The following is a 27,197-nucleotide window of genomic DNA, read 5'->3' as shown; positions in this document are numbered from 1 at the left end:
CATGCACTCCCTCCACCACCGACGCACAGTGGCAGCAGTGTGTACCATCTACAAGATGCACTGCAGCAACTCACCAAGGCTCCTTTGACAGCATCTGCCAAAACCTGCGACCTCTACCACCTAGAAGGACAAGGGCAGCAGATACATGGGAACACCACCACCTGCAAACGCCCCTCCAAGCCACTCACCATCCTGACTTGGAAATATATCACCGTTCCTTCACTGTCGCTGGGTCAAAATCCTGGAACTGCCTTCCTAACAGCACTGTGGGTGTACCTACACCACATGGAGTGCAGCGGTTCAAGAAGGCAGCTCACCACCACCTTCTCAAGGGGCAATTGGGGATGGGCAACAAATGCTGGGACTTGCCATCGACATTTACATCCCACGAATTAACAATTTTTTTTTAAATCCCTGCGCTCAGTGGTCTGGCCACATCAATTGTGAAATGTTGATCCTCATGTTCAAATCCTACCCTGGGTCATAGGATATCCAACAAAGTTAAACTCAGCAATGATTACAGCACTTGTTTTCAAATGGTAGAGAGAGATGCAAGATTCCTGACAAAAGGAACTGACCTGAAACAACGTGGGGAATTTTACAGCCTCCCCCGCCGACCAGCCGGCTTATTTGCAGGTGGCGGGGTGGGGCAGGTAAAATCAAAACGGGTGGCTAGCTCACCGCTTTCCCACCCAACCCTGAGCTGGTTTCCCATAACACGGTGGATGTGCCAGGCACCAGCCCAACGCTTTCCCCTGCACCCCGACACCAAAGGAAGTGGTTTCTCCCTGTTGAACCTTTTTTAACGCTTGGGAGATCCCCCAGGCTCCGACTGGGACCAGTCAGTCCGCACAACATCACGGCGATCGTCTGGCTTTCCGTACAGACTCACCAATGCGGGCTGATACCGATGCAGGCTTCTCAGCGAAGAGACCAGTCAGGTTTTGATGTGCATCATCCGGGGCGGTATCTGCGGAGAGAGAGAGAGAGAGAGAAAAAGAGATTCATTCACCTCAGGATCTGGGCTCTGAGCAGGAATTCTACGTTGGGATTTTACGGTCCTGCCGGAGTCAATGGACTTTTGAGCAGCTCACTGGCTGCATTTTACAGGCACCCTGCCCCCTCCCCAACCCATGGCAACAGGGCTGTAAAATTCCACCCTGTGGTTTCTGAGCTGTGTGTGGGGGCGGGGTGCTTTTTTTAAAACAGTGTTCCTCAGGAAACTTTCTTCCAAGACAAAAACAGAAATACCTGGAAAAACTCAGCAGGTCTGGCAGCATCGGTGGAGAAGAAATCAGTTGACGTTTCGAGTCCTCATGACCCTGGGGCATAGTTGACTTAAACTTCAAGTCTCAACGACCCTCCTTCATTAAGTCACAGCACAGTGCCCACTCTGGGGTTCCCTATGCCCATCGGGGGCACCTCTCATAAGATGGGTTCCCCACCCCGTTTGTGCTACCCCCTACCCCCGACCCCATCTGGTCTCATGAACCCGAACCCCCCTCCCCACCCACCCCAACCTCCACCCCTCCTCCTTTCCTCCCCTCCCCTCCCTTGCTAGGCTCCCCAATCCCTCCCTGGCCAAAAACGTCGGACTCACCTTTCAGCCCAGCAACCCATGTCCTTCCTTCTCAGGACTCCCTTCTAGTCCCAGCAGCGGCCACTCTGCATCCTGGCACTGTTGGGGCCACTCAACTGCCGGCCAATCAGAATGGCTGGCAGCTCCCAAGGGCGGGACTTCCCTGTGCCTGAGGGGCAGAAGGCCCCACTCTCACCTGGTCAAGGTGACCAACTCTGGGGGATAAAGATAAAGGGGCGTTTTGTCAATGGCAGACCCTAGGAGCGGGGGAGGGGCGGGCTGATGGAGCCATAGGAGGAGGAGGAAGAGGAGGGGGGGGGTGGTGGTCATGGGGACAATGGAGTGGGGGAGGGGCGTGGTGATGGGGGCAATGGAGTGGGGGAGGAGCGGCTGATGGGGCTGTAGGGGGAGGGGCGTGATGATGGGGACAATGGAGTGGGGGGAGGAGCAGCTGATGGGGGCAATGGAGTGGGGGAGGAGCGGCTGATGGGGGCAATGGAGTGGGGGAGGAGCGGCTGATGGGGCTATAGGGGGAGGGGCGTGATGATGGGGACAATGGATTGGGGGAGGAGCGGCTAATGGGGGCAATGGAGTGGGGGAGGAGCGGCTGATGGGGCTATAGGGGGAGGGGCGTGATGATGGGGACAATGGATTGGGGGAGGAGCGGCTAATGGGGCTGCATTCCCAGCAAGTCCGTCGTGTGCGAGTTTCCAGACGGTGGGTTGGCGGGTGGGGAGGAGGGTGAAGGGAAGGGAAGGGGAGGGGAGGGTAGGGGGGAAAGACAAGGGAGGGGAGGAGATGGGCAACGTGCAGCGCATCGCCTTTGGTCTTAAGACGTTTTGAAGCAACGATTGTTGCCTGACAGTAAACAGGGGAGACGGTGGCAATGCCACTGAATGAGTAATCCAGAGATTTGGGCTAATGCTCTAGGGACAAGGGTTCAAATCCCACCGTGACAGTTGGTGGAACTTAAATTCAATAAATAATATTTTTTTTAATCTGGAATTGAATGCTAGTCTCAGTAACGGTGACCATGAATCAATTGTTGTAAAAAAAAAACCATCTGGTTGACTGAAATCTGCCATTCTTACCTGGTCTGGCCTACATGTGACTCCAGACCCATAGTAAGATGGTTGACTCTTAACTGTCCTCTGAAATGGCCCAGCAAGCCACTAGGTTCAAGGGCAATAGGGATGGGCAACAAATGCTGGCCTTGCCAGCGACGCCCACATCCTATTAAAGGATGAAGGAGGGAACAGTCAGCTGGTATCAGGGTTTAAAATAACGGGGTGAATTTAATCATGGGGTTTGGGACCCTGACGTCAGGCCGAACGGGGGTTTCCGAGCCTGCGCTGGTAGGAAGCAGGGCCGGCTTGGGGTTTGTAAACCAGGGCCGGGTTTCCCTCCCTGCACTCACACCATCCTCACCCCATTCCCGACCCCTTCTGCCTCATGCACTTTAAAGATGAAGATCCAATCCAATGTGTCCCAGGCCTCAGCGTGCCAATCTGATTTATTTTATTTTTTTTTGCAAAAATATACTTTATTCATAAAATATCTTCAACCACATTCCAAACCATTTCAAAAACACCATTACAATCAGTACAATCAGGTTCAACTTTTACAAAATGTATCACCAGGTGCATCAGTACAAACAATATTACAATCATTTGCAGACATTCATTTTGAGCTGTACAGCCCGAGGGGATTCAAACAGTTCCCAGCCCCTCGGTGCCCTGTGGCAGGAAGGTCTTAGACAGCGACCCTTCCCCATTGCGCCTTTGCAGCCCCCTTTGCTCAAGCCTGCAGAAGCCTAACTCGCACCAGCCCTCACCACACTGTATATACCTGGACTCCTCAATACTGCTCTCCTGGTCACAAAGCCGACTGAAGTCTATTTAAATGCAAATGAAAGACTTATGCAAAATATATCCCCTCTGGTGTGGGCTGCGAATGAGCTGTGAATAACCTCGTCCATTTACAACACCGATATGAATATCCTTCTATTAAACTGCAAGACCAAGGTGTGACTTGCAAGGTATTCAAACGCACTTGAATATCCCCCATTACATGTTAGAAATGAGGTACTGACAGCACAGTAATTGTAACTGGAGGAGAGGCTGAACAGTAGTTACCTTTTAACTACTTCCGTCTGTACGCAAACTCCATTCTCCAGGCCTATGGTACGTTGCACTGACACGGAGACCCTCAGTACGCAAACACCAAGTATCACTACGTGCTGAGGTTCTACCTGTCCCCGGTGTTGAGAAGGATGGGTCTGGCCACGCTACCATGGAACACTCCAGGTAGTTGGACCGTGCCGTACCACCTGTCCCTCGTGGAAAAATTTATGCAGAGAAACACCTTTGACCACAAGTCCATCAGGCAGTGGTCAGCACGTAACATCTTAGAGGCCCTGAGGGAAAAGGAGCGGGTGGATCCTGTGGGATGGTTCCCCGAGCAGACTGTCAAAGTCATTTGGCAGAATGCCTCATCGCCAGAACTTACCAACAAGCACCAAGATGTAGCTTGGCTGGTGGTGAGAAAGGCCCTCCCCGTCAGATCCTTCCAACACGGCAGGAGTCTCACCCCCTCCGCATGCTGCCCTCGAGGTGGCTGTGGTGGGGAAGAGACCGTTGTTCACCTCCTTGTGGATTGTGTCTTTGCAAAGAAGGTCTGGAGAGAGATGCAGTGGTTTCTGTCGAGGTTCATCCCAAGCAGTTCTGTGACACAGGACTCTGTGCTCTACCGGCTGTTCCCAGGGACACACACCGAGACAAACATCAACTGCAGCTGGAGGATCATCAACTCGGTGAAAGTCGCTCTTTGGTCTGCCCGAAACCTGTTGGTCTTCCAGTGCAAAGAGTTGTCCCCGACCGAATGTTGCAGACTGGCACATTCCAAGATCCAGGGCTACGTGCTGAGGGACGCACTAAAGCTTGGGGCAGCTGCCGCAAAGGCGCAAAGTCGCTGTCTAAGACCTTTCAGCCATAGTGCAGCAAGAGGCTGGGAATTGTATAGACCCCTCGGGCTGCATGACTCATAGAAACATAGAAACTAGGAGCAGGAGTAGGCCATTCAGCCCTTCGAGCCTGCTCCGCCATTCATTATGATCATGGCTGATCATCCAACTCAATAGCCTGCTCCCGCTTTCTCCCCATATCCTTTGATTCCTTTTGCCCCAAGAGCTATATCTAACTCCTTCTTGAAAACATACAATGTTTTGGCCTCAACTACTTTGTGGTAGTGAATTCCACAGGCTCACCACTCTCTGGGTGAAGAAATTTCTCCTCATCTCAGTCCTAAATGGTCTACCCCGTATCCTCAGACTGCGACCCCTGGTTCTGGACTCCCCCACCATCGGGAACATCCTTCCTGCATCTACCCTGTCTAGTCCTGTTAGAATTTTATAAGTTTCTATGAGATCCCCCCTCATTCTTCTGAACTCCAGCAAATATAATCCTAAACGACTCAATCTCCCCTCATATGTCAGTCCCACCATCCCAGGAATCATTCGGGTAAACCTTCGCTGCACTCCCTCTATAGCAAGAACATCCTTCCTCAGATAAGGAGACCAAAACTGCACGCAATATTCCAGGTTTGGTCTCACCAAGGCCCTGTATAATTGCAGCAAGGCATCCCTGCTCCTGTACTCGAATCCTTTCGCTATGAAGGCCAACTTACCATTTGCCTTCTTTACCGCCTGCTGCACCTGCATGCTTACCTTCAGCGACTGGTGTACAAGGACACCCAGGTCTCGTTGTACATTCCCCTCTCTCAATTTATAGCCATTCAGATAATAATCCGCCTTCCTGTTTTTGCTACCAAAGTGGATAACCTCACATTTACCCATGCGCCCATTGCCATGCATTTGCCCACTCACTCAGCTTGTCCAAATCACACTGATGCATCTCTGCATCCTCCTCACAGCTCACCCTCCCACCCAGCTTTGTGTCACACTGAATGTATACAGCGAATACTAAATGTATCATAATTGTATTGAAGGACCTTAGAGTGCAACATGTTCTATGTTGATAATTTGAATACCATTGCACTGTGACTGTCTGTAATGATCATGTTGAAATGTCTGTAATATTCATTGATTGTAATGAAGCACCTTGTGACCCATGTGGAAAAGTTGAATCTGATTGCACTTATTGTGATGGCCATTTTGAAATGTTTTGTAGATATTTTATGAATAAAGTATATTTTTCCAAAAAGAGTTGGACTGACACGCCAATGTGGCTTTTTGAGGCTAAAATGTTTTCTGTATGATGTAGTCGCTCTGGTGAGACATAAAATGATGCAAAGTAAAATAAAACGACAACTTCAGGGGTCAAGGTTAGATCCATTGATTATCACTCACTTCCGTTTAAAAGAGCCATCTTATTTTGATGGGTCTTGTTTTTAAAGATGGTCTAAACTCTGTACCAGATTAGTCAGGGATTCCCCTGGAGGGGGGCAGGGGAGTGCGGGGGCTGAATAGGAATTTGGGAAAACTGTACAACAGGAAATATTGGATCAGACCCATACCCGTCTCCCCAGATTGACTTCGAATGAATCAATGAACCTGGAACTAGAATCATAGGATGGGATTTTCCACCCACCCCCCCCTCCCACCGCCGGGATCGAAAGTCAATGGAGTTTTGGCAGGGTCGCCGCATTCCCCACGGCAGTGCTGGAAAATCCCAGCCATAGGGTGGCTACAGGACAGAAGGAGGCCATTTGGCCCCATCTGTCCATGCTGGCCCTTTGCAAGAGCAGCTTCCTTCTGCCACTCCCCCACCTTTCCCCCCCATCGTCATGCAAATACCTTCCCTGCTAAATTCTCAACTGACGTAGGACCAAAGGAAAGGTCATCGACCTGAAACGTCAACTCCGTTCTCTCCCCACAGATGCCGGCCGAACTGGCGAGTGTTTCCAGCATTTTCTGTTTTTGTCTCAGGTTTCTAGCACCCGCAGTGTTTTGCTTTTGCACAGTGCTGGAACGCTACAGAAACAGTCGTAAATCCACAGCCCTAGGTTTTTAATTGGGGGGGTGGGATCTCCTATCGACCTCAGTCTATCTGACAAGAACTATCCAGTCAGTCTCATGCAATGGGGTCACTTGCAAAAGGGAATTGGATAAATATTCGAAAAGGAAAGGTTGCAGGGCTATGGGGGAAAGAGGGGGGGGTGGGGGGGTAGTAGGGGAAAGCTTGTTCAAAGAGCCAGCACATGACGATAGGCCAAATGGCCTCTTCTGTCCTGTATAATTCTTTCGAAGTTTATCGGTGACGCAAATGAACCGAAATTCTTACCATCCACAGGAAGTTCAGTTTGAATCTGATCTACAAAGAAAAGAGAAACACAGAAACTATTCTAAGCTATCGAAAAAAGGAATAAAGATCATAGAATAAAACATCATAGAATCAGGGAAAATAAATTTGGCTACCTTCAGCATGGGCTTTGCCTCCTTCTGCGGGAACGAGAAGGGGAGAATCAGTTAGTGTGGTTACTCTTTAATTTTCCTTTTAGCAACAATTTTACCCATTCTCTCTGCCTCCTCTCCAAGGTGCTGACTCCTTCCCTGGCTCCACAGTCGCACAACCCTGCTCAAGTGGTCATTATCCAAAAGTTTAACAGGGATGGGTCAGTTAGCTCAGTTGGCTGGAGTGTGATGCAGAATGATGCCAACAGCTTACATTCAATCCCTGGACTGGCTGTGATGGCTCAGCCTCCTTGCCTTGCCCCATGCTTGCAGAGTAGAACCCCTCAAGCCATATAACCAATTGTCTCTCTCTCTCTCCCACTCTCTAATGGAGAGAGATGCCTATGGTTCATCATGGACTATGGCTAATTACCTGATCAGAAAGCCTAGACAGTCAACACCAACTGGGCTTTCAATGTTAGAAGGCAGCACAGTCATTGCCCACTGATGTCCACATGCAATCCTCCTCCCCACCCCTCGACCACCATAAGCACTGGCAGCAGGTGCGGCCACTAGATGGTGAACCGCCGCAGGACCTGCTTCCTCGTGCGCAACCATGCCAAATGCCCTCTGGAAACCCGTAGAGGCAAAATCCATCAACACTCACCCATCCACCATGTTCATGACCAATTCAAAAAACACAACTAGCTGAGTTGGACATCACTTACCCTTCACAAATGCACGCTGTCTCTCTCTGTCCTTTTAATACAAGCCCCGGTGCTCAGTTATTGTCTCTAAGAATAGATCCCAGTTACTTCCCCATACCTTATGTTAAGCAGGCAAGTCTGTAGTTACCCTTCCTATGTCGTGGAGTGGCATTTACAATTTTCCAACCCAAGGCACAAGCTTTCTAGAGGGTTTTGGAAAATTATGACTAACATATGGATGATTTCCTTACCTGGTTCTTTTAGTACTCTGCAGTGGAGCCATCAGGTCCTGGAGATTTTGTCTATCTTAAGTCCCATTATTTTCTCCATCACCTTTTTTTTTTAAAAAGCTTGTATTAAATCCCTAAATCTTTAGGGTCCCAATGAATCCCAGGGGATCATCAAATTTCTCTCATCATTATTCTATATTATAATGTACTTGTTGACCAGAGAGCATCTTGATTCTGTGGCTGTACACAAAACATTTTCTGCAGTTTTTTTTGTTATTCATAGGATGTGGGCAATATTGAGTAAAGCCAGTGTTTATTGCCCATCCCTAATTGCCTCACCTTCTTAACAACTGAGTGGCTTGCTAGACCATTTCAGAGGGCAGTTAAGTGTCTGCCACATTGCTGAGGACATGAAGGCATATATAGTCCAGACCAGACAAGGGATGGCAGATTTCCTTCTCCAAACGACAGTAATGAACCAGTTGCATTTTTTATGACAATCCAGTAGTTAGGTGACCATCATTACAGATTTATATTTACTAACTGAATTAAAATTCGCCAGCTACAATGGTGGAATTTGAATTAATGTCTTCAGGCTTTTAGTCCAGGCTGCTGGATTATTTGTAACCACTTATCTTAAGCACTGCCGCTATCTTATAGAAGTTAAGAGAGGGAGCCCCTGGAAGGTGCAAATTATCTCTGGGAATCTATTAATATTCCTAGAGGATCTCAAGAGTATATCTGTATATTGGACTATGCTAATGTTTGTGGGCTAACCATGGGAGTGTGTTAATATTTCTATGGGGTTGCCCAGTGAGTACATTAGTAATTATTAAGTGCCCTGAGGAGAATATCAATGTCTACAGAAGGCCCAGAGGAGTATGCATTTGCAAAGGATTTTTAGGAATGTACCAATATTGGAGGAGATGGTGGTGTAGTGCTAATGTCACTTGACAAGTAATCCAGAGGCCCAGGCTAATGCTCTGGGGACATGAGTTCAAATCCCACCATGGCAGCTGGTGGAACTTGAATTAAATTAATAAAATCTGGAATTCAAAGCTAGTCTCAGTAATGGTGACCATGAAACTATCATCGATTGTTGTAAAAAATCCATCTGGTTCACTAATGTCCTTTAGGGAAGGAAATCTGCCGTCCTTACCTGGTCTGGCCTACATGGGACTCCAATTGACAGCAATGTGGTTGACTCTTAACTGTCCTCTAATTTGGCCTTGCACACCACTCAGTTCAAGGGCAATTAGGGATGGGCAACAAATGGCCAGTGACAGGAAAGAATTCTATTTTTTTTAAAAACCTTCTGACAGAAACAATAACAACTTGCGGTTATATAGTGCTTATAGTAATACGTCCGTGCTACTTCACAGCAGCATAGTCAAAAGACAGATGGCGAAAAACTTGGAGAAATAGGGACGTTTTAAGGAAGGTCTTAAGGAGGAGAAACAGAGAGGTTCAGAGAGAGAATTTCTCCTCTTCGGGCCCAGGCATTTGCTCTAACCCCACTTTTGCGAGGTCAGCGGGTTCTACACGGAAGCCCCTGACAGGCAGAGTTAGTGATGCTTTCAAAAGGGAGAGTGGAGAGTTCACCAATTCACATACAGAACATCGGAACAGGAGGATGACAGTCAGGCCCTGGAACTTTCCATATGGAACATTCAATAAGATCCTGTGCCTCAACTCCATTTACCCGCCTGCGATTTATATCCCTCAATATCCTTGTTTAACAAAAACTCATGAGCTTCAGTCTTCAAAGCTCCAATTGTTCCCCCACTATCCAATCTCTTGGGGAGAGAATTCCAGATTTCTATGAGCACTGCATAGAGAAGGCTCCACCATAAAATGGGTTTAATTTTAGCCAGAAAAAGGAAAGCATAAAGTACTTACCCACAGCCACTGGAGCAGCAGGTTTTTCTGGAAGACAATGAAATACAAGTGATTACTTAACGGACAATCTTGGTCAATGCCCAGATCATCCCGCTCTGGTGGATATGTTAACAGGCAGCTCTCCACCAGAGTTACACACCTTCTTCCTTCAGATGGAGCTCAAATTTCTCTTTGAGTGTGCCCAACACAGCCATGTAAGCCCCTCCATCCTCCTTGACTAGGTCGTTGATGATCAGTGTTTGTTTCTTGCCCTCCACCTTGATGGTGTACTTAGGGCCGGCAATGAGGTCCTTCCCTCCCTTCTGCCATTTCACCTTCATGCTCACCTTCTCTACCTCTGCCACAAATTCCGCTTTCCCGCCCAGCGCTACCGTCTGGCTCTGTGGCTTCTTGGCGAAGCCTACTGCGTTGGAGCGAAAGAAAAGATCAAAGATATATGTCACCAAAAGAGAGAGAGATGAAAGCTCGGAAGGGAACGGAGGGGTGCTGGAAAAGGTAGAAATACAACAAAGCATGTTTTCAAACTGAAATTGCGCGATTAAAATGATACGTGACAGACAGGTCACATTATCTCCTACCCAGTGACTTCCCAATATGGTCGTTTGGAACCCAAGATTACAGAGAGGTTAACATCCCCATCATTATATAAGGGAGACAGAACCCATACTTTAAACAGGATAGTGAGGCACCGGAGCAGGTGCAGAAATAGATTTACAAAGATGATGCCAGAAGTGAGGGTGTGTGACTATCAGGAAACATCAAACAGGCTAAGATTCTGCTCTCCAGAAAAGAGAAGGCCGAGGGGTGACCTGACAGCAGTCTTTACATTTAAGAAAGGGGCTTGAAGTGGTAGATGTGGAGATGTTTCCACTTCCAGGGAGACCAAAAGTGGGGGCCAAAAATACAAGTTAGTCACCGGTCAATCCAATGAGGGATTCAGGAGAAACTTCCTTTACCTAGAGAGTGGTTTATCTCATTGGAACATAGGCTAGTCTGAGATGCTTCTCCAGGCTGGATGGTGTGGAACTAGGGGTCAAAGTCTCAGGGTAAGGGCTCAGCCAATGAGGACTGAGGTGAGGAGCAGATTCAATACTCAGAGGGCGGTGAATCTTTGGAACTCTCCACCCCCAGAGACCTGCAGATACTCAGTTGTTGAGCATATTCAAGACCGAGATTAATCGATTTTTGGGCATGAAGGGATCCAAGGGGATAGTGCAGGAAAGTGGAGTTGAGGTAGGAAAAAATCAGCCATGAATTTATTGAGGGTGCAGCAGACTCAAAGGGCCGATTGGCCTACTCCTGCTCCTATTTCTTACACTCTTAGGTGGAACTTGCTAGCTGAAGTGAATAGCATGGATGCATTTAAGGGGAAGCTAGATAACAACATGATAGATAAAGGAAGAGAAGGTTACATTGACAGGGTTAGATGAAGAAGGGTGGGAGGACAATTGTATGAAGCATAAAAACTGGCAAGGGCTCGTTGGGCTGAAAGGCCTGTTTCCGTGCTGTACAGTTGATGTAACCCACCTGTAGTGAGCAGCCCAACAAACAACTGAACAAAACACACCCACAGCATCTCATCCTCTCTTCAGCCAGTCCAGATGCCAGTGTGATTACCTCAAAAAACTGGAATTTATGTTGAGTTTTGAACATGGCAAGATGTCCCAAAGAGCTTCAGAGAGAAACAATCAAATTTTTAAAAAGTCTCCTCAGCGTTATGATACCCAACCCTGCCCTTTAATCCAGGCTGACTGGAAATCCAGCTCAACACGAGGATTGGGAATTTCCATTCCAGCAAATTCTTGAGGAAAGTCCCAGTGAAGGGGTATTTCTCACGACGTGTTTCTCCCTTGAGAAGTTAGAGACTCCAACTTCATTATCGTTTGAGAGGAAGGAGGGTGTAGCCATTAGGTCCTGAGGCAATGGAAGGATGCGCTCAATCACAGCTTCGATGAATAGTTGAGAGAAAGGATAGACAGATTCTTCCTTCATTTCCTTCATTCCCCTTAAATGCATCCATGCTATACACCTCAACTAGCAAGCTCCACCTTAAGAGTGTAAGAAATAGGAGCAGGAGTAGGCCAATCGGCCCTTCGAGTCTGCTACACCCTCCAATAAATTCATGGCTGATTTTTTTCTACCTCAACTCCACTTTCCTGCACTATCCCCTTGGATCCCTTCATGCCCAAAAATCGATTAATCTCGGTCGTGAATATGCTCGACAACTGAGTATCTGCAGGTCTCTGGGGGTGGAGAATTCCAAAGATTCACCGCCCTCTGAATATTGAAGCTGCTCCTCAGCTCAGTCCTCATTGGCTGAACCCTTACCCTGAGACTTTGACCCCCTAGCTCCACACCATCTAACTGGGGGAAGCATGACCTTTCACCTCTTCGGGCCCAGGCATTTGCTCTAACCCCACTTTTGCGAGGTCAGCGGGTTCTACACGGAAGCCCCTGACAGGCAGAGTTAGTGACGCTTTCAAAAGGGAGAGTGGAGAGTTCACCAATTCACATACAGAACATCGGAACAGGAGGATGACAGTCAGGCCCTGGAACTTTCCATATGGAACATTCAATAAGATCCTGTGCCTCAACTCCATTTACCCGCCTGCGATTTATATCCCTCAATATTCTTGCTTAACAAAAACTCATGAGCTTCAGTCTTCAAAGCTCCAATTGTTCCCCCACTATCCAATCTCTTGGGGAGAGAATTCCAGATTTCTATGAGCACTGCATAGAGAAGGCTCCATCATAAAATGGGTTTAATTTTAGCCAGAAAAAGGAAAGCATAAAGTACTTACCCACAGCCGCTGGGGCAGCAGGCTTTGCTGGAAGACAATGAAATACAAGTGATTACTTAATGGACAATCTTGGTCAATGCCCAGATCATCCCGCGCTGGTGGATATGTTAACAGGCAGCTCTCTGCCAGAGAGTTACACACCTTCTTCCTTCAGATGGAGCTCAAATTTCTCTTTGTGTGCACCCAACACAGCCATGTAAGCCCCTCCATCCTCCTTGACCAGGTTTTTGATGATCAGCGTTTGTTTCTTGCCCTCCACCTTGATGGTGTACTTAGGGCCGGCAATGAGGTCCTTCCCTCCCTTCTGCCATTTCACCTTCACGTTCACCTTCTCTACCTCTGCCACAAATTCCGCTTTCCCGCCCGGCGCTACCGTCTGGCTCTGCGGCTTCTTGGCGAAGCCGACTGCGTTGGAGAGAAAGAAAAGATCAAAGATATATGTCACCAAAAGAGAGAGAGATGAAAGCTCGGAGGGGAAAGGAGGGGTGCTGGAAAAGGTAGAAATACAACAAAGCATGTTTTCAAACTGAAATTGCGCGATTAAAATGATACGTGACAGACAGGTCACATTATCTCCTACCCAGTGACTTCCCAATATGGTCGTTTGGAACCCAAGATTACAGAGAGGTTAACATCCCCATCATTATATATGGGAGACAGAACCCATACTTTAAACAGGATAGTGAGGTACCAGAGCAGGTGCAGAAATAGATTTACAAAGATGATGCCAGAAGTGAGGGTGTGTGACTATCAGGAAACATCAAACAGGCTAAGATTCTGCTCTCCAGAAAAGAGAAGGCCGAGGGGTGACCTGACAGCAGTCTTTACATTTAAGAAAGGGGCTTGAAGTGGTAGATGTGGAGATGTTTCCACTTCCAGGGAGACCAAAAGTGGGGGCCAAAAATACAAGTTAGTCACCGGTCAATCCAATGAGGGATTCAGGAGAAACTTCCTTTACCTAGAGAGTGGTTTATCTCATTGGAACATAGGCTAGTCTGAGATGCTTCTCCAGGCTGGATGGTGTGGAACTAGGGGTCAAAGTCTCAGGGTAAGGGCTCAGCCAATGAGGACTGAGGTGAAGGGCAGCTTCAATACTCAGAGGGCGGTGAATCTTTGGAATTCTCCACCCCCAGAGACCTGCAGATGCTCAGTTGTCGAGTATATTCAAGGCCGAGATTAATCGATTTTTGGGCATGAAGGGATCCAAGGGGATAGTGCAGGAAAGTGGAGTTAAGGTAGAAAAAAAAATCAGCCATGAATTTATTGGCGGGTGCAGCAGACTCGAAGGGCCGATTGGCCTACTCCTGCTCCTATTTCTTACACTCTTAAGGTGGAACTTGCTAGCTGAAGTGAATAGCATGGATGCATTTAAGGGGAAGCTAGATAACAACATGATAGATAAAGGAAGAGAAGGTTACATTGACAGGGTTAGATGAAGAATGGTGGGAGGACAATTGTATGAAGCATAAAAACTGGCAAGGGCTCGTTGGGCTGAAAGGCCTGTTTCCGTGCAGTACAGTTGATGTAACCCACCTGTAGTGAGCAGCCCAACAAACAACTGAACAAAACACACCCACAGCATCTCATCCTCTCTTCAGCCAGTCCAGGTGCCAGTGTGATTACCTCAAAAAACTGGAATTTATGTTATGTTATATTTATATTGAACATGGCAAGATGACCCAAAGAGCTTCAGAGAGAAACAATCAAATTTTAAAAAAGCCTCCTCAGAGTTATGATACCCAACCCTGCCCTTCAATCCAGGCTGACTGGAAATCCAGCTGAACACGAGGATTGGGAATTTCCATTCCAGCAAATTCTTGAGGAAAGTCCCAGTGAAGGGGTATTTCTCACGACGTGTAGAAGTTAGAAACTCCAACTTCATTATCGTTCGAGAGGAAGGGGGGTGTAGGCTTTATTATATTAATACTTTATGCATTACATTAATGTTTTCCTACATCACAACAGTGATGTCAAAAGTACTTCAAAATCACCTCATTGGCTGCAAAGTGCTTCGGGACATTGTGAAGTTTTGAAAGGTGCTGTGTAAAGATAAGCCTTTCTTGTCTTAAGTTTGGTCTTCTTTCCTGACCTTTTCCCTCTCCCATCCTGAAAACTCAGGCTCCTCTGGTTCCCCCAGGCAATGGCAGCCTTCCCAGTATCTCACCCAGTGGTCACATCGCCCTGGGCGAGACAGGTTTTTCTGACCATGGATGGCATGCGTTGGTGTGATGCAGGTCACTCAGTAGCTGTGGCAACATGCGCTTTGACATGCACCTTGTGGTCTGGAGCTATGGATAGTGATGATAGAGGCTCCAATGTTGTTCCCATCACATGGCTGACGAGGAGTCTCTCCCACTCTTACCCCTTGCCATTGGTGTGTGTTGGAAGGATTTGCAGATTGATAGTTAGCCTGTCTGGCCAGGTTATGAGCTCATCTTCCTTGGCCATCTAGTCCTGGAGTGAGACTCGAACCCGGAGCTTCTGGTTCAGAGGCAGGGCCACTACCCACTACATATGAACTTACAAGTTAGGAGCATATGTAGGCCGCTCGGCCCCTCAAGCCTGCTGTACCATTCAATAAGATCATGGCTGACCTGAATGTAACCTCAACCCCATATTCCTACCTACCCCCCCGATAACCTTTCACCCCTTGTTAATCAATAATCTACCTAGCTCTGCCTTCAGAATATTCAAAGGCTCTGCTTCCTTGAGGGAGAGAGTTCCAAAGACTCACAACCTCGGAGAAAAAATTTCTCCTCATCTCTGTCTTAAACGGGCGACCCCTTATTTTTAAACAGTGACCCCCTAGTTCTAGATTCTCCCACAAGAGGAAACGTCCTCTCCACATCCACCCTGTCAAGAACCTTCAGGATCTTAAAGGTTTCACTGCAGTTTGAGACCTTCTGGATGGCACACAGTTGAGCTTAATCCTATACTCAGCCTCCGCCCTCAGGCTGGTCGATGATTAGGTGCAGAAGATGGGGCTGATCTCCCCTCCACCCCTCCGTAGCCCAAGGTACTGAAGTTAACACTCCAACTAATGCTCACCCAGCCATGGCTCAGTGAGTAGCACTCCTGTCAGGAGGTTGTGGGTTAAGTCCCCCCTCCGGGGACTTGAGCACACTACCTGGGCTGACACTCCAGTGCGGTACTCAGGGAGTGCTGCACTGTTGGAGGAACCATCTTCCAGATGAAATGTTAAACCAGATGAGGTCCTGTCAGATAAAATATCCCATGGCACTAGGCCCAAGAAGATAGAGCGGACAGGATAAAATTGTTTCCCTTGATGGAGAATTCTAGAACCAGGGGACATAGATTCAAGATAAGTGGCAGAAGGTGTAGGGGGGACATGAGGAAGAACTTTTTTTACGCAGAGGGTATTGGGTGTCTGGAATTCGCTGCCCAAGTTGGTGGTAGAGGCAGAAACTTTAAACTCTTTTAAAAAGTACCTGGATCTGCACCTTAAGTGCTATAAGCTGCAGGGCTATGGGCCGGGTGCAGGGAGGTGGGATTAGAAAGGGCACCTGGGTGTCCTCGGGCTGGCATGGACAAGATGGGCCGAATGGCCTCCTTCTGTGCTGTAATTTTTCTATGGTTCTAAGTTCTCAATGGTACAGCAAATATGGCCAATCCCTTTCTCAGCACCACAAAGGAAAACAGATTTTCCATTTTCCTGTCATTATCTCATTGTCATTTGTGGTTTCTCGCTGTGTGCACCTTACCTACCTTGGTACCCTATAACCCTATACCCTATAACACCCTATAACACAACACTTCAATGGCTGGGAAGTGTTTCAGGACATCCTAAAGTAACAAATGGCCCTCAATAAACCTACATTTTCCTTTTCCTTCATTAACTCAGCTGAGGCTGGGTACCAAGCGTCAACATCCTCCTCAGGTCTGTGTACTTCACATCAGGCAGGGTGTTCACCCGCTCCCAGAGGAAACCATTGCCACCTGGCAGAACGCCATGAGTTCCAGCACATAACCAAGGCCGACACGCCAACATGGTGCCAGGTGGGGTGGGGTGGTGGGGTAGTGCTACATTGTCAGAGGAGCTGGCCTTTGGTTCAGACCAGGGGCCCCATACGCCTGTGCCAGTGCATAGAAAGCTCCCGTGGCACAACTCCAAACAAGAACAAGAAGGGCCAATTACTCAACCAACACTACAGCAACTGGCCACTTACATCAATGTTGCTTGTGGGATCTTGCTGTGCACAAACCATACTGTCTGTTTATGTCACATCAGTGACTTTGTTTCAAAACAAAAATCAAAACAAAATCACTGGCTGTTTTACCACTTTAACTTAGGAAAGACCCCATGTAAAAATCATAATCTGTCTCCGTCGCTTTTCAGTGCTGCAGACTTCTCGAAGAGGGTCTGGTTCTCACTCTCTCTCCCCCTCACTCCCTCTCCCCCTCTCACTCCCTCTCCCCCCTCACCCCCTCTCCCCCTCTCACTCCCTCTCCCCCTCTCACTCCCTCTCCCCCCTCACCCCCTCTCCCCCTCTCACTCCCTCTCCCCCTCTCACTCCCTCTCCCCCTCTCACTCCCCCTCTCCCTCTCACTCCCTCTCCCCTCTCACTCCCTCCCTCCCCCTCTCACTCCCTCTCCCCCTCTCACTCCCTCTCCCCCTCTCACTCCCTCTCCCCCTCTCACTCCCTCTCACTCCCTCTCCCCCTCTCACTCCCTCTCCCCCTCTCACTCTCTCACTCCCTCTCCCCCTCTCACTCCCTCTCCCCCTCTCACTCTCTCACTCCCTCTCCCCCTCTCACTCTCTCACTCCCTCTCCCCCTCTCTCTCTCACACTCACTCTCCCCCTCTCTCTCACACTCACTCTCCCCCTCTCACTCACTTTCTCTCCCCCTCTCACTTACTCCCTCTCACTCACTCCCTCTCCCCCTCTCACTCCCTCTCCCCCCTCACTCCCTCTCCCCCCTCACTCCCTCTCCCCCTCTCACTCCCTCTCCCCCTCTCTCCCCCTCTCACTCCCTCTCCCCCCTCACTCCCTCTCCCCTCTCACTCCCTCTCCCCTCTCACTCCCTCTCCCCCTCTCACTCCCTCTCCCCCTCTCACTCCCTCTCCCCCTCTCACTCCCTCTCCCCCTCTCTCTCTCTCACTCCCTCTCCCTCTCTCACTCCCTCTCCCCCTCTCACTCCCTCTCCCCCTCTCACTCCCTCTCCCCCTCTCACTCCCTCTCCCTCCCTCTCCCCCTCTCACTCCCTCCCCCCCTCCCCCTCTCACTCCCTCCCCCCCTCACTCCCTCTCCCTCTCACTCCCTCTCCCCCTCTCACTCCCTCTCCCTCTCACTCCCTCTCCCCCTCTCACTCCCTCTCCCCCTCTCTCTCTCTCTCACTCCCTCTCCCCCTCTCACTCCCTCTCCCACTCTCACTCCCTCTACCCCCTCACTCCCTCTCCCTCTCACTCCCTCTCCCCCTCTCACTCACTCACTCTCCCCCTCTCACTCACTCACTCTCCCCCTCTCACTCACTCACTCTCCCCCTCTCAAACACTGTCTCACTCTCTCTTCCCCTCCCACTCACTGTCTCACTCACTCTCCCCCTCTCACTCACTGTCTCACTCACTCTCCCCCTCTCAAACACTGTCTCACTCTCTCTTCCCCTCTCAAACACTGTCTCACTCTCTCTTCCCCTCTCAAACACTGTCTCACTCTCTCTCCCCCTCTCAAACACTGTCTCACTCTCTCTCCCCCTCTCAAACACTGTCTCACTCTCTCTCTCCCCCTTTCTCTCCCTCTCCCCCCCCCTCCCCCTCTCTATCCCCCCCTCCCTCCTCTCTCTCACCTTGTCCTCATCACCAGATGTCTTGCCCTGCTGTCAGCCAGTAACTGAGGATTTATGGCTTGGACATAAACTGACTCAGGAATTGTCAAGGAGCCCAACTCAAGTGATCTCTGCTTCTACTTTAGACTCTATTTCCAGAGTCTATCCTTATTTAAGTCAGCGACCCTTACAAATCAAAACGCAAGCCAAAAGAAGCATCAGATGTCAGCCTTTTTGGAAATGCGATCCCTTTACACAGTCATAACTCAGAGCACGGGACAACATTAAAGAAAATCCTTATGGATTCTGGTGCCTAATCACTGCTTTCTATCCTCCAGATTGCTGTTAATTCCAGCTTCTGACATTTATAAACAATGTTCAATCTCATTAAAAGCATCTTCCACAAATATTATTGTCGTCACCAGATCTTGCGCTCAGTCTGGAACTGGGCAAGCAAGGAAGTTTGAGTTTGCATGGAGTGTACAGAACAGAAACAGGCCATTCGGCCCAACTGGTCTATGCTGTCACTTATGCTCCACATGCACCTCCTCTAAACCCTACTTAGAATCATAGACTCTTACAGCAGAGTAGGAGGCCTGGGTTAGCTATCTGAAAGACCTGTCCAATTTGGTTCCCCACCTCAGCTTTTTCTCCTGTATTCTAGCTCTCAAAGTCTTCTGTCCAATTGTCTTTCTAATACCTCCTATCAAATCAGATTCCAGGTACTTCATCTCGCTCCATCACCTTAAGTTTCGCAGTTAGTTTTGCCTTGGTGGAAAGTCACTAGAAATCTCCCAATAACTGATGGTGAAGCAGAAAGAAAGGAGAGAAGCAAGATGCCGATTGGAACAAGGAGCCTCCTGGTGTCCAGTGAACATTCTGGAAACTTCTGAACTGCCCTGAACAGATGGCAATATGGTCCATTCATTGGAGAATAAAGTAAGTTATTTCTAGTATCAAGTTAGTGCAGTGACCCCATCACAGATACTGTGTATATGGAGTAATTCCAGCACAGATACTGTGTATATGGAGTAATTCCATCACAGATACTGTGTATGTGGAGTAAATCCAGCACAGATACTGTGTATATGGAGTAATTCCAGCACAGATACTGTGTATATGGAGTAATTCCATCACAGATACTGTGTATGTGGAGTAAATCCAGCACAGATACTGTGTATATGGAGTAATTCCAGCACAGATACTGTGTATATGGAGTAATTCCACCACAGATACTGTGTATATGGAGTAATTCCAGCACAGATACTGTGTATATGGAGTAATTCCAGCACAGATACTGTGTATATGGAGTAATTCCAGCACAGGTACTTTGTATATGGAGTAATTCCATCACAGTTACTGTGTATATGGAGTAATTCCATCACAGATACTGTGTATATGGAGTAATTCCATCACAGATACTGTGTATATCGAGTAATTCCAGCACAGATACTGTGTATATGGAGTAATTCCAGCACAGATACTGTGTATATAGAGTAATTCCAGCACAGATACTGTGTATATGGAGTAATTCTAGCACAGATACTGTGTATATGGAGTAATTCCAGCACAGATACTGTGTATACGGAGTAATTCCAGCACAGATACTGTGTATATGGAGTAATTCCAGCACAGATACTGTGTATATGGAGTAATTCCAGCACAGGTACTGTGTATATGGAGTAATTCCATCACAGATACTGTGTATATGGAGTAATTCCAGCACAGATACTGTGTATATGGAGTAATTCCAGCACAGATACTGTGTATATGGAGTAATTCCAGCACAGGTACTGTGTATATGGAGTAATTCCATCACAGATTCTGTGTATATGGAGTAATTCCAGCACAGATACTGTGTATATGGAGTAATTCCAGCACAGGTACTGTGTATATGGAGTAATTCCAGCACAGATACTGTGTATATGGAGTAATTCCATCACAGATACTGTGTATATGGAGTAATTCCATCACAGATACTGTGTATATGGAGTAATTCCAGCACAGGTACTGTGTATATGGAGTAATTCCATCACAGGTACTGTGTATATGGAGTAATTCCAGCACAGATACTGTGTATATGGAGTAATTCCATCACAGATACTGTGTATATGGAGTAATTCCAGCACAGATACTGTGTATATGGAGTAATTCCAGCACAGATACTGTGTATATGGAGTAATTCCAGCACAGATACTGTGTATATGGAGTAATTCCAGCACATGTACTGTGTATATGGAGTAATTCCATCACAGATACTGTGTATATGGAGTAATTCCAGCACAGATACTGTGTATATGGAGTAATTCCATCACAGATACTGTGTATATGGAGTAATTCCATCACAGATACTGTGTATATGGAGTAATTCCAGCACAGATACTGTGTATATGGAGTAATTCCAGCACAGATACTGTGTATATGGAGTAATTTCAGCACAGATACTGTGTATATGGAGTAATTCCAGCACAGATACTGTGTAAATGGAGTAATTCCAGCACAGATACTGTGTATATGGAGTAAATCCAGCACAGAAAGCGCCCATTCAGCCCATCAAATCCATGTTGGCTCTCCGTAGAGCAATCCAATCCATCCCATTCCCCCGTCCTATCCTCGTAGCCCTGTGAGTTTATTTCCCTCAAATACCCATTTTTCTTTTGCAATCATTCATCTCTCCACTTCCACCACCCCCGTGGGCAGCGAGTTCCAGATCATTGGTGCTCGCTGTGTGAAAAAAAAAGGTTCCTCCTCACATCCCTCACTACACCTCTTGCCCAAAACCTCAGATGTGTGTGTCCCCCTAAGCCCCTTGTGCCATCAGTTAATGGGAACAGTTTTCCTTTGTCTGCCTTATCTAAGCCTATCATGATCCTGTACATCTCCTTCAAATCTCCCCTCAATCTCCTTTGCTCTAAGAACATCCCCGGCTTCTCCAATCGAGCCTTGGAGCTAAAATCCCCTCACCCTTGGAACCATTCTGGTAAATCTCCTCCGCACCCTCTCAAGGACCCTCACATCCTTCCTAAAGTGTGGTGACCAGAGCTGACTATCCTTATTTAACATACACGAAAGATCTGAAGAATAACTAACGCTCGAGTGAGTTACAACCCAACTGATAGTCCGAATGGGTTGGGATGTCAAAGCTCCCTTGTTTACAGCTACCATATGAAATCTTTGATCAGATTAGGCACCTGCACTTGCTTTTGAACCACGGATTACATTCACTGGCTTAGCAGGGGACTCAGAAGGAAGGGCAGGAAGAGGGGATTCAGGTGAAAGCCTTGGTTCTTGCCTCTGAATCAAAAAATTGAGAGTTCAAGCCCCACTCCACACACTTAGGTTGGATGTTTAACGTTGGGACAAGGGGAGGACATCCAGCCCCTCAAGCCTGTTCTGCCGTTCAATGAGACCGTGGCTGATCTGTGACCTAACTTCCTATGCCTGCCTTTACCCCACGTTCTTTAAAACCTTGGTTAACGAAGAAATGATCTCAGATTTAAAACTAATTGATCCGGCTTTTTTTAAAATTCATTTATGAGATGTAGGTGTCGCCAGCATGTGTTGCCCATCCCTAATTACCCTGGAGAAGGTGGTGGTGAGCCGCCTTCTTGAACCGTTGCAGTCCATGTGGTGTAGGTACACACACAGCGCTGTTAGGGAGGGAGTTCCAGGATTTTGACCCAGTGACAGTGAAGGAACAGCGATATATTTCCAAGTCAGGATGGTGAGTGAATTGGAGGGGAACCTCCAGGTGGTGGTGTTCCCATGTATCTGCTGCCCTTGTCCTTCTGGATGGAGGTGGTCTTGGGTTTGGAAGATGCTACCTAAGGAGCCTCGGTGAGTTTCTGCAGTGCGTCTTGTAGATGGTACACACACTGCTGAATTGTCATTTGCAGAAGAGAGTTCCAAACCTCTACCACTGTTTGTATGAAGAAGTCTTTCCCTGATTTCGCTTCTGAAAGGTCTAAATTTTGGACTATGCTCTATGGTCCTGGACTTCTAAGCTACCCTGCCCGGCCCCCTTAGCTGTAACCTGCAAGGCTATGGGCCAGAAACTGGAAAGCGGGATTAAAATGAGCAGCTAGTTTCTTCTCTTTTTGGGCAGCTCAGACATGATGGGCTGAATGGCCTCTTTCTGCACTGTAACTTTTCTATGGTTCTTAGGTGGGCATACAAGCTGGCCTGGCTCTATTGAAGAACAGCTGGGATGTCTGGGCCAACATTCATCCCTCAATCAATGTCACTGAAACAGACCATCTGGTCATTATCACATTGCTGTTTGGGGAGCAATCCAGTCAGCCCCATTGCCCCCTGCTCTATCCCCATAGCCCTGCAAGTTTATTTCCCTCAAGTGTCTATCCCATTTCCTTTTCAAAATCGTTAATTGTTTTCTCATCCACCACCCTCACGGGCAGAGAGTTCCAGGTCATTACCACTCTCTGCATAAAAAGCTCTTCCTCATCCTGCCCGTGCCCCCCCCAACTACCCCCCCACCCCCACTACTCCCCCTCCCCTACTACTCACCCTCCCCCCACTATTCCCCCTCCCCCCACACTGCCTCTCTTGCCCAAAGCCTCAAAGAAAAAAGTGGAAGGGAAAAAAAATATCAGTGAAAGAGAAAAAGAGTGAAAAGCAAAAAGAAATAAAATGCAGCGAATAGAATAGAAGCAAAAAGAGAGATAAAGAAACAGGAATGGGGGCAAAGAGGGAGACACAGAGGCAGAGGTAGTAAAAGAGAAATACACACAGAGTCAGAGAGAGGGGGAGTGTGGTAGAGAGATAGAGAGATAGGGAGTGCAGAACCAGAGACATACACACACACACACTGAGGAACAAAGATAGGCAGAGAGAGTGACGGGAAGGGGCATTTGAAGACACAAAAAGTAACAGAGGCAGACGCAGGGGGGGAAGATATAGACTGAGACACAGCAAGGGAGCTGTAGAGGGAGAGAGCAGTTGTGTTAAAACTATTGAGAAAAAGAAGCTTGATTGGAAAGGGAGGAAAAAGGGGGAAAACAACTAGCATTAAAATGTTTTATGAGCCTCAAGTGTTGGTTGTTGGGATTTAACTTGATGCTCCTTTAAATCCTGTTAATTTATTTTCCAGCGACAGGGTAAATAACACTCGGCATTAGTAAGCTGCTGGGTTATAGTCTTGCAGCAAGGCTGAGAGGGATGGTGCTGGGCAGCCAGTCCTATTAGGAGCAGAGAAGGGTCCTCAGCTCCCCTTGCCCTCCCTTATCAGGGTTCAGGGGCACGAGCTATAATAAAACGACACCCCGGCAAAGTCTGCAGTCGCACTCAGTGTGGAAATCCAACACTTCGGGAGACAGGTTTGAACTTGGCTTGACAGCAGATTTAAGGCAACTTAAGGCACTATTTTCAGCTGGTCCTCGCAGTCAAGATACTCCACCACCCATGTCGTCACGTTAACCCCTTGCGGGGCTGCTGGGGTGGGTGGGGTGGGGGGGGGAGGCGTCACCAAGCCTAAAAGCAGGAAAAAGCTCCGGGATATTCCCTTTGGCCAGTGTGAGGGATCGGGGCCTTTTTCTTTCAATAAAGAAGCTGGATGAACATCTGCTGACGGCTAGGGGTGAAGGCTGAGTTACACCAGGGGGGGGTGCCGAGGGAGAAAAGAGATGAAGGGTGAAAAGATAAACCCGCCTTTCAGGAATTCGAGACACCCCAAAGCACTTTACAGCCAATCAAGTGGTTTTGCAATGTATCGATAGTGCTGGAAACCTGACAGCCAATTTGCGCACAGCAAGCTCCCACAAACAGCAATATAATGAGCAGATGATCTGTTTTTTTTTGTGATGTTGGTTGAGGGATAAATATTATAAGAACCCTCCTGTTCTTTTGCAAAATAGTGGCAGCGAGATCTCCGGCATCCACCTGAGGGGGCAAACAGAGCCTCACATAGACCCCCTGGGCTGCCGAAATCTTGGGAATATCACATTCTAAGTGCGAGGAGGGGGGGAGGGTTCAACACTCCGAGTAAAAAGAAGCAAAATGGGTGAAAATCGCTCTGGCGTCGACATCGGGGAATGACGACTTAAAGGGAAGAGGGGGCAGAGATGCAGGGTGAGCCTGGAGCTGACAGGGTTAAGCGAATATTGAAGACCAGTTCCATTCCTCCATCTGCGATCTGGCGCACACCCAAACCTGTCCTAACCTTACCATTCTCAGAAACAGAAACTCTTCACGTCCATGCACAGCCTTTGACTCAGGTTTCCTAAAGAGGCTGCAAAATTATTTCTGGGGGCGCACGTTATTTATTATTGGTGCTGACTTCCCAAAAAAAAAACCCACACAATTAGAAACTATCCCGAATTGGAATACTTTCCTGGAGAGTTCCCTGAAGAGGCAAGGTGGAGTTGAATAAAAAAGGGCAGTCAATGTTTAGAGAGTTCGAGGTGTTGGTCATGAACTAGAGTTGATTATTAGAGTCTTAATCTAGCAATAATTTTCGAACGGTGAAGGAATTCTAGTCCTTTTTTGAGGGAACGATGCTGAAAGTGCAACATTACAGCAGTGGCTACACTTTAAAAGTACTTCATTGGCTGTAAAGGGCTTTGGGAGCTCCTGAGGCTGTGAAAGGCGCTTGATAAATGCAAGGTTCACAATTATCGGAAGGGCGTTTGCATTCTCAAAAACACTATTCTGCCCTTTCCTCTTTCAGAATCTGTTATGTAAACAAGTTCCCAGTTTGTACCAGAGCAGCTTTGCGCAGACTGCGGAGATAAGCTATTGCACCCAAGGAATTTGGCCCATTTACTCTGAGGGGAGAGGTGGGGTGGGTGGGGGGGAACTTGGGGAGGTGAGGGGAGGTAACTTTTTGCTTGGGGTAAGTCATGCATGGGCGGTCAGGGGAAACTGGAGTAGGGGAGGGGCTCTGCTCCCCAAACCCCACCCTGCCCCCTCCCCAAAAATTGTCCTCTCCACCCACTTTTTGGTTTGATATTGAAATGGGCTGTCAACTCTGCTGTTACCCCCACCCTAACAGCACAGGGACTGCAGCGGTTCGAGAAAGGGGGGCTCACCACCACCTTGTCAAGGGCAATGAGGGATGGGCAATAACTGCCGACCTAGCCGGCAACTCTCACATCCCAGTGAATGATTTTAAAAAGGGTCATCACCCACTAGTCAACTCCACTTGCTAAGAAGATACCTCAAACCCTCCAAACAACACCAGGCACCCCCACCCCTCCGCTTTTAAACTCTCACCAACTCCCAACATTGGCTGGAACCAGTCCCCCATATTCTGCCCAGCTTCCCATTAGCAGAGCTCCCAAGTAGGCCAATCTTAAACTTACTTTATAAATGTGTTAACGCGAGTAGCAACTACAGAAATAAACGTTGCTCAGAAACTTGCTGGGAGGCCATTCTGCCCACTGTATCCGTGCCAGCTCTTGCAAAGAGCAACCTCTCTCCTGCTCTTTTCCCCCAATAGCCCTGCAAATATTTTCCTCTTGGAGTCTTTATCCAATTCCCTGTGGAAAGTTACTGCTTCCACCTTCCTTTCAGACCACAAGTGTTGTATTTTTTTGCATCAACTGAATGGGTCGCTGTTCTGAAGGTTATTAATATAAATAAATGCACCAGTTTGCAACGTGAAAATGCAACATTCACTTAACCCCTTCGGCGCCAGACTCAATCCGCAGCCTTAATAATTCCCCGTCCCTTAAAACTGATTGTCCCAATGGGGAAAACTGATGGGGGGAAAAAAAAATCTGTCCATTGGACAGAGAAATCGACTTAAAAATGTTCCCTCAGGACGTGTCTCTACGTCTTAAAAAAAACTCTCAGCAAAAAAAATTCAAGTTGCTTTCTCCCCTAATTTTATATCAATCCAATATCACGAAAGGTAAACAATCTTCTTTATTGTCCCACATGCTCCAGAAGTGGAATCAAATGAAACGAATTTGCATCGTTCATGGTTGTTTCCAGTTTTGGTATAGAAGGTGACACCAAAAAAAAAACAAAGTTCAAACAAGGTGTTTAAATTTAAAGGGTGGTTATTTTAAGAGTTTGCAAACTGTTGCAATGGTCCCTAATCGGGTGGATTCCCCCCTCCCCTCCCCTGGGACCCCGGCTCAGTCACTGACCTGGCTTCTTGTGCTCCGGCATGTTTGCGTCTCGATCGTGCTCCGCTCCAGTTGTGTGACCAGCACCCAGCGGTGCCCCGATATATAAGACACCCACACCTCAGAGAGAGGCTCAGGGCTACTCGATCCCTTCCCCTGGAGCCTGCCACACAGCAGACAGTCCCCCCCCCACCCCCAACCCCCCGGGGAAGGGGCTGAGACACCAGAGGGACCAGTGCCAGAGGCACTGAGGGTCTTGGATACACAGAGAGAGAGAGAGAGAGAGAGGGAGAAAGTGGGGGAGAGAGTGATACTCAAAGGGATAGAGACAGACAAGTGATAGAATCACAGAATGGTTATAGCACAGGAGGCCATTCAGTTCTCCTGCCCTTTGAAAGAGCAATTCACCCAAATTCACCTTTTCCCTGTAACCCTGCACATTCTTCCTTTACAGATAATAATCCAATTCCCTCTTGAACGCCTCGATTGAACCTGCCTCCACCACACTCTCAGGCAGCGCATTCCAGATCCTAACCGCTCGCTGCGTGAAAAAGTTTCTCCTCGCGTCTCCATTGCTTCTTTCACCAATTACCTTAAATTCTGTGCCCTCGCATTCTCGATCCTTCCACCAATGGGAACGCTTTCTCCCCCTCTACTCTGTCCAGACCCCTCATGATGTTTAAACACCTCGATCAAATCTC

At 48.0% G+C, this 27,197-nt stretch overlaps 1 protein-coding gene across 1 annotated transcript in view; it reads right to left on the bottom strand.

Annotated features, from left to right (window-relative positions):
* LOC144669336 (myosin-binding protein C, fast-type-like) overlaps positions 1-26,646 on the bottom strand; it is a 90,992-nt gene extending 64,346 nt beyond the window's left edge. Inside the window, exons 1-8 of the mRNA XM_078531698.1 lie at positions 26,518-26,646; positions 12,768-13,031; positions 12,627-12,653; positions 9,965-10,228; positions 9,826-9,852; positions 7,014-7,037; positions 6,880-6,909; positions 893-970 (exon numbers count right to left, since the gene is read on the bottom strand). Coding sequence (XP_078387824.1) covers positions 893-970; positions 6,880-6,909; positions 7,014-7,037; positions 9,826-9,852; positions 9,965-10,228; positions 12,627-12,653; positions 12,768-13,031; positions 26,518-26,539 — 736 coding nt within the window. The 5' untranslated portion in view covers positions 26,540-26,646. The remainder of the gene's footprint in view (positions 1-892; positions 971-6,879; positions 6,910-7,013; positions 7,038-9,825; positions 9,853-9,964; positions 10,229-12,626; positions 12,654-12,767; positions 13,032-26,517) is intronic.
* Positions 26,647-27,197: the final 551 nt, after the last annotated feature.

The sequence above is a fragment of the Cetorhinus maximus genome, chromosome 29, assembly GCF_964194155.1.
Source record: "Cetorhinus maximus chromosome 29, sCetMax3.hap1.1, whole genome shotgun sequence".
Classification (NCBI taxonomy): Eukaryota; Metazoa; Chordata; class Chondrichthyes; order Lamniformes; family Cetorhinidae; genus Cetorhinus; species Cetorhinus maximus.
Note: the sequence above shows the minus strand (reverse complement) of the source record. Positions and strands in the feature narration are given on the sequence as shown.